Consider the following 8130-nt stretch of genomic DNA (forward strand, 5'->3'; position numbering starts at 1 on the left):
TATGCTCCCCATTGGCTTAGCAGTGTCTTTGGTGACCCAGCGCCATGGCGTGCCATTGGCTAGCACCTTGGTTGCCTGCAAGCATGAATGGCCCGCCCTCGTTCTCCGCTTGGAGACCTTTCCTTTCTGGCCCCATGCTCACCTTTACAGCTGCTTTTGTCAGTGGGGATTTTGAGAACATTACACAAGCAGGACAGATAAAGGTGCTCGTGGAATTGGGCTTGCTGTCACCCACTGCTGTGAGAGCCTGTCCGGGCTAGCCGCCCTGCGCAGGATGTGGACCCGGGCCAACCCCCTCTAAGCGAGGCCGCCTGAGGTCATGCTAGGTCAGCCAACAGACAAGTTGAGCTGCAGCTGGATGAATGAGCCCAACCAAAATCAACAGAGCTTCCTGGCCAAGCAACAATCCACGCGCAGTCACTCTAGGGAGCCCAGCTGAGCTCAGGCCAGCTCAGCCAGCCTCAAGATAAGCCTGAACTTCACAGATAAGTGAGATAAAGACACCATCACTGCAGTAACTGCTGAGGTTTGAGGTTGACATTACAACATTGTGCTGGACTTTTTTTTTTTTTTTTGCTTTTCGAGACAGGGTTTCTCTGTGTAATAGCCCTGGCTGTCCTGGAACTCTCTTTGTAGACCAGGTTGGCCCCGAACTCACAGAGATCTACCTACCTGCTTCTGCCTCCCAAGTGCTGGGATTTATGTTATTTTATTTAGTTTGCCTTTCTAAAAGACAAGATGCTAGCATCATATTTTTTCCCTTTTATTAAAAATTGACTTTTTTTCTCACATAATATATCTTGATTATGGCTTCCCCTTTCTACTCCCCCCAGTTCCTCCTGACCTCACTCCCACCTGAAGCCCCTTTCTGTCCCTCTTTAGAAAACAGGTGTCATGCCGCACGCCTGTAATCCCAGCACTTGGGATGCAGAGGCAGGCAAGTCCCTGTGAGTTGAGACCAGCCTGGTCTACAAAGGGAGTCCAGGATAGCCAGGGCTACACAGAGAAACCTTTCTCAAAAACAACAAAAACCAAAAACCAAAAACAAAAGCTCAAGAAACAGATTCAGTCATTCACACACTCAAGAGTCCCATAAAAACACTAACCTGGAAGCCGTGGTGTAAGCACAGTGGACCTGGTGCAGACCCGCATAGGCCCCGTGAGTCCAGGCGAGCACTTATGACGTTGATTTTGTGGGCCTTTGTTTTCTGGCTCTTACACTCTTTCCGTCTCCTCTTACCTCAGGTTCCCTGAGCCCTGAGGGGAGGATTTGATGACGACAGGCAGGCTAGGGCTAAGTGTATCTGGGGGGGGTCTCTGTATTGGTTCCCATTTGCTGCAGGAGGAAGTTTCTCTGATGGCGGAACAAGGTATTGCTCTATGCGTGTAGCAGAATGTTTTTAGTTGTTTTATTGCTGCTTTTTTTTTTTTTTTTTAGACCAATGTATTTGGTTTCCCCTAGGACCCTAGGCTATGCAGTCACGGGTTCTTGGTCACCCAAGCAGTGTTAGGTATGCGGTCCATCTTACGGAGTGGGCCTCAGGCCAAATCAGGTACTGGGTGGTTACTCCCACAAGGTTCGTGCCACCGTTGCACCAGTACACATTGCAGGCAAGACACCATTGTCAACCCACGGGTTTGTGTGTATGCTTTTCTGTTGGTAGTGCGCAGCGTACCTCCCTGCACCAAAGATGCCAGGACGTAGGGGTGAAGGCTCTATGTGGACACCGGCTTGACTTCCCTTTGTCCCATGAGTTATATAGGTGTTGTCTCAAGCCAAGAGCCCTTGCCGTCAGTTTGTGAAGAGCAACCTGTAGCCTTGGCAACAGCCTGGGATGTTTGGGGATTCCTATTGGGTCCCTTTTGGCCAACAGCTCAATTAGATGTAAGCCCAATCCTGGGACTGGAATCTTCATTTGGTGACAAGAGATGGTCGATTAGGGCTCTGTCTCTCCCATTGTTTGATGATTTCTGTTAGATCGCCTTCACATACATATATATTTGAGTAGTTTTCTACTGTATTAGGGTTCCATACTACCCCTCAAATGGCCCTTAATTATAGATGGTTGTGAGCCACCATGTGGTTACTGGGAATTGAACTCAGCCAGTGCTCTTAACCTCTGAGCCATTCTCCGGGTCCAAGCCCACTTTTTTTTTTTTTTTTTTCTTTTCTTTTGTTTGAGACAGGTTTCTCTGTGTAGCCTTGGCTATCCTGGACTCGCTTTGTAGACCAGGCTGGCCTCCAACTCACAATATTCCACCTGCCTCTGCCTCCTGAGTGCTGGAATTGAAGGCGTGTGCCACCACTGCCTGGCAAGCCCACATTTTTTAATAAAGCAGACATGCCTGTAATCCAAGCATGGAGACAGGCTGATTGCTAGGATTCACACGGCTGCCAGCCTAGCCTACTTGATGAGTTCCAATGAGAGGGCCTACCTTTAAAAATAAACTTTTATGGGCTGAGAGATGGCTCAGTGGTTAAGAGCACTGCCTGCTCTTCCAAAGGACCTGGATTTGATTCTCAGCACCCACATGGCAGCTCACAACTGTCCATAACTTTAAGATCTGACACCCCTACACCAACATACACAAATTAAAATTAAATAAACTATTAAAAGATAAATAAATAAACTTTTACTACTGGGTGTGGTGGCACACGCCTTTAATCCCAGCACTCCAGAGGCAGAGGCAGGTGGATCGCTGTGAGTTCGAGGCCAGCCTGGGCCACAAAGTGAGTCTAGGACAGCCAGGGCTACACAGAGAAACCCTGTCTCAAAAAACCCAAAAAAATAAAAAATAAAAAGCTTTTAGCAGGGTGTGGCGGTACTTGCCTTTAATCCCAGCACTCAGGATGCAGAGGCAGCAGATTTCTGTGAGCTCAAAGCCTGGGTGGTCAACATAGAGATCTGATGTCCTGTTCTGGGGACGGGGACACACACACACACACACACACACACACACACACACACACACACTCCAAATCTTGATAAAAGGAGAAAAAAGAAAATAAAATATAAGAATTGTAGCACCCACATCCTCCTCCACTATGAGGAAGGAAGTGTCTCGACAGAGCACCCTGTGGATTGCCATGCCCGTCTCATCTAGAACTGCGTCCATGGGTGTGTGTACGTCAAGGCCACGTCTAGGAAGGCAGTGGCTGGATCTGGGCTTCTTGCTATTGTGAACACAAGCCGACTCTCTTAGCCAAGGGGGAAACGGGCAGGCAAAGGGCACACTAACCAGCGTGGAGAGCACAAAGCTTAACAAACAGTAGTCAACACGCAGAGTAAGCAGGAGTTGGCCCTTGGCGTAAAGACCGAGGAGCACTGGCCAGCACTCCGTGCTCTCCTACGCAAAACCCTCCAAATGTATTTGCTCATCTAGGCCTCCAGGAAATTTTGCGAAGTTTTATATTAATTTTTTTTTAATTTATCTTCCCCCCCCCCATTTTGTGCCAAGGCATGTACACTTGCATGCCATGGCAGTCTTGTGGAAATTGACAGAGGGTAATTTCCCAGAGCCGGTTCTCTCTTTCCACCCTGTGGGCCCTAGGGACCAGGCTAAGATTCAAACGTACTGTAGTCTGTTGCCACCGAGGTGAGATTCATTTTGACAACCGTTTAATATTCTCATTGTGTGACCTTGTGGCCGGCTGTTCCTACTTTTGTATCTTCATTAGTGATTATCATGTGTGTATAATGGGGGGTATGTGTATTGTTTTTAAAATTACATGTATTATCTGTATCACCTGTAGGCCTGGCTAGCGATCAGTCAAGACCCAGACACTTATTATATTTTAAAATAGCCTTAGTTAACCTGGGGCAGGGCAGACATTAATCCTCTAAACTACCTCCCATAGTGGGGCAGGCATAGGATCCCTCCCTCAATCCCGTGCCACCTGCTTCTAATAACTTCCATCAAGCTCCTCCCATCCATAATCCCAAATACTTGCGCATGTTCTTCATTTGGACCAAACTCTCCATCCACGCCGCCAGCCATGTGCTTCTCCTCCAGCTAACCCATGGCGGCCTTTTTCTCTTCACTTCAGGCCTCTCTTCTCCTTTCTCCTGGTGGCGGTCCTTTCTTCTTCTTCTTCTCCTTCTTCTTCTTCTTCTTCTTCTTCTTCTTCTTCTTCTTCTTCTTCTTCCCAGAATTCCTCTCTCTCCTAGCCCCACCTCTCTCCTTTGCCCTGCCCAGGTGGGACGGCTTTTTATTAAGCAAAAGGTAAGTCATAGGACAGGAAGCAGTAATTAGCATTAAAATACATCAGACCATCCCCCAACATATATGTGCCGTGGCATGTGTGTGAAGGTCCTAGGACAACTTTATGGGCTGGTTCTCTCCTTTCTGAATAGTCTGGGGATCAATTTCAGGCCGGCAGGCTTGGCAGCAATCACCTTAACCTACCAACGCTCACCTGCAGCCCATTCTTTTATATATATATATATATATATTTTTTTTTTTTTTTTTGGTAAGATTTATTTATTTGGGCTGGAGAGATGGCTCAGAGGTTAAGAGCACTAACTGTTCTTCCAAAAGTCCTGAGTTCAATTCCCAGCAACCGCATGGTGGCTCACAACCATGTATAAAGTGATCTAATGCCCTCTTCTGGCCTGCAGATGTACAGTCAGATGGAGCACTGTATACATAATAAATAAATAAATCTTTTGAAAATTTATTTATTTATTATGTATACAGTATTCTGCCTACATATGAGCCAGCAGGCCAATAGAGGGCACCAGATTTGACTATAGATAGTTATGAGCCACCATGTGGTTGTTGGGAATTGAACTCGGGACCTCTGGAAAAAAAGTCAGTGCTCTTAACTTCTGAGCTATCTCTCCAGCCCCAGTCCATTCTTTGTATTTTATTAGTTTTTATTTCCTTTGGTTTTTCAGGACAGGGTTTCTCTGTGTGCCCTTGACTGTCCTGGATTCAATTTGTAGGCCAGGCTGGCCTTGAACTCACAGAGATCCACCTGCCTCTGCCTCCCAAGTGCTGGAATTAATAATTTATTTTTATTTTATGTTCACTTGTGTTTTCCCTGCATGTATGTTTGCGTGCAGGTGTCAGAAACCCTGGAGCCAGGGCCAGGTGGTGGTGGTGCACGCCTTTAATCCCAGTACTCGGGAGGTAGAGGCAGGTGAATTGCTGTGAGTTTGAGACCAGCCTGGTCTACAAAGTGAGTCCAGGACAGCCAGGACTGTTACACAGAGAAACCCTGTCTTGAAAAAACCTAAAGAAAAAAAAAGAAAGAAAAAGAAACCCTGGAGCTGAAGTTACAGACAGGTGTGAACTGCCCTGTGGTTGTTGGGAATTGAAGCTGGATCCTCTGGGAAAACAGCAAGTGCTTTTAACTGCTGAGCCATCTCTCCAGCCCCCTGCAGCCCGTTCTTTTTTTTTTTTTTTTTTTTTTTAAGATTTATTTATTTATTTATTATGTATATATTGCTCTGTCTGCTTGTACCCCTGCAGGCCAGAAGAGGGCGTCAGATCACATTATAGATGGTTGTGAGCCACCATGTGGTTGCTGGGAATTGAACTCAGGACCTCTGGAAGAGCAGCCCGTGCTTAACTGCTGAGCCATCTCTCCAGCCCCCTGCACCCATTCTTTATTGAAGTGCCTCCTTCCTTCCTTCCCTCCTTCCTTTCTTTTTCTTTTTCTTTTTTTTTAAATTTTAGACTGGTTTCCTGTAACTGAAACTGTCCTTTAAAACCCACTAGGCAGCCACAGATGACCTGGAACTCCTGATCCTCCTGCCTCCACACTCCAAAGTACTGGCTTTACAAGTGTGCACACAGTTTTATATGGTGCTGGGGATGGAACCTGGGATTTAGTGCATGTGGGGCAAGCACTGTATGGACTCAGCCAGGTCCCAGCTCTCCTCTCGTATTTTACTGATTTCTGTTGTCCGGTCATTACCTGTCAAACTGCATTTTCTTATGGTACTGTGGCTCAGCACTGGCTGTGTGAGCACTTCACTCTCCTGTAAAATGTGTGTGTGTGTGTGTCTGTGCATGCATGCATTTACACACGCACGCACGCACATGCCATTAGTCATTAACATTAGACACTCAGGGAAAGACAGGCCAAGAGCCTTTGACGTAGTGGGACTTGGTAAACACAGAGCTCTTAATCTCGGCAAGGAGGAAGCTAAGAAATGCCAGGGCTTATCAACTCACTGTGAATCCTTCCTCGCTGTGATCACATCTTCTGTGTCTTTGGGCAATGTGGCAAACTCAGGTTTGGATCATGAACACTCGTTCCTTGCACATTGACAAAAGCCTCCTCCACTTAGGAGAATGGCATTTTCCTCCCTCTGTCTTTGGCCCACCATGTGGGGCTGACTTCTGAGGAGCAGAGAGAGTGCTGGAACGGTCACTGTGGACTTCTGAATCCAGGCCAAGACATGATGAGACAATTCTATTTTGCTTGGCTTGCTCTTCTAGAACATTCTGGAGAGGCCGTCCTTCAGACTGTGGAGAATGTCAGGTGTCTTCCTCTGTTGCTCTATGTTATATTCTTGCCGCCGCCACCCCCCACCCCCTTGGTTTTTCGAGACGGGCTTTTTCTGTGTATCCTTGGCTGTCCTGGACTCGCTTTGTAGACCAGGCTGGCCTCAAACTCACAGTGATCTGCCTGTCTCTGCCTCCCAAGTGCAGGGATTAAAGACATGCGCCACCACACTCTGCTCCGGCTTCTGTTATATTCCTATGAAATGGGTTCTTTTACTGAAACTAAACCTCTCTGTTCTGCCTTGGCCTGTAAATCTCTGGTATCTGCCTGTCTCCATCCCTCCCGTTACCCAAAGACCTGGATTACAGAAACAAGTCAGCGCAGGGTTTTTTTTAAATGGGCCCTGAACTCAAATCTTCTGCAAGCCCTTGACCCAACAAGGAGCCATCCAGCCATCCCACCCCGACCCCCAACTCCCCAGTCAAGTTCAACATCTCTTGTCAGCCAAATCTGTTCTTTTCCACCTTCTTCTCTTCTCGCTGCATCCAAGCGGGGCAGAGCTGGGGCCGTAGAGCCTGGTACTTCCTGTGTGGACAGGAAGTGAACTCCTGTGGGGTTACTTCCTTCCGCAGGGGACGCCGCCGGCATGAAGCGTCAGACCTGGTGTGGACTGACAGCCAAGATGGGCGCAGTGCTGGCCGGGGTCTTCTCCATCATGGCCACCCACATGCACCTCATCTTTGAAAGGAGACACCTTGGGAACGGCAACTGCACAGACGGCCTCCAGACTCAGAAGATCAACGTGCTGAGCCGCTTCCTCATCTGCTGGAGCTTCAGGGTCATCCTCTTCATGTCGCTCACCACCATGATGGTCAGCTGCCTCCTCCTGTACTCCGTCTACGCCAAGATCTACGGGGGTCTCATGAGCTACGCCGCGTGGATCCTGACCTATGAGTTCACCAACCTGACCGTCCAGATCCTCACGGACGAGTTCAGCATCGCCCTCGTCAGAGCCATGCGCTGGTTCGGCTGGGTGTCCCGGGCTTCCCTCCACTGCTTCTGGCTCTACTTCGTCATCACCCACGCCCAAACCATCTACCAGAGTAAAAAACAAGGCAACATAATCTCTTACCACAGGCGTACCTCTTTGGGAATCGTAGATGCTCCACGGCGGAAATCAAGGATTGTAAACTTTACCCACCACTACAATGATTAACAGCGGCCATTTTCCATCCCTGGAGCTTCTCAGGGCAGTCCTAATCACGCCCCCCCCCCAATACATATTTGGGGTTGTGTGCTTTTGATATGTTGTATTTTCTTTTGCCTCAACCCCTAGCTATGTCTTCTGTTATACACCTGATAAGTAAAACCATTAAGAATTCTGAGTTTCTTGAGTTTCACCCCCAATACACATACATAGTCTGGCAAGAAGTGGTCAAAGGGGCTGGAGAGAGAGGGCTCTGCAGTGAAGAGCGCTTGCTGCTCTTCCACAGGGCCCGAGTTTGGTTCCCAGCACCTACACGGCTCACAACCATCTGTAGCTCCAGCTCAATGGGTCCAGTACCTTCTTCTTGGACTACACAGGCACCTATCACCGTGAAGAGACTTCCATGACCAAAGCAATGCTTTTTTTTTTTTTTTTCCCAAGATAGGGTTTCTCACTGTAATAGCCC

At 48.0% G+C, this 8130-nt stretch overlaps 1 protein-coding gene across 1 annotated transcript; it reads left to right on the forward strand.

The window, feature by feature from the left end:
- The first annotated feature begins 7103 nt into the window (after window positions 1-7103).
- Tmem217 (transmembrane protein 217) lies at window positions 7104-7812 on the forward strand. The gene has a single exon (XM_051152624.1). The coding sequence runs from the start codon at window positions 7104-7106 to the stop codon at window positions 7671-7673; it is 570 nt and encodes a 189-aa protein (XP_051008581.1). The 3' UTR covers window positions 7674-7812.
- The last annotated feature ends 318 nt before the right edge of the window (window positions 7813-8130 follow it).

Source organism: Acomys russatus, chromosome 11 (genome assembly GCF_903995435.1).
Source record: "Acomys russatus chromosome 11, mAcoRus1.1, whole genome shotgun sequence".
In the NCBI taxonomy this organism is placed as follows: Eukaryota; Metazoa; Chordata; class Mammalia; order Rodentia; family Muridae; genus Acomys; species Acomys russatus.

Bases quoted from the DNA above. Each gene is read 5' to 3' on its own strand.
- Tmem217 (XM_051152624.1), top strand. From the start codon at position 7,104: ATGAAGCGTCAGACCTGGTGTGGACTGACAGCCAAGATGGGCGCAGTG.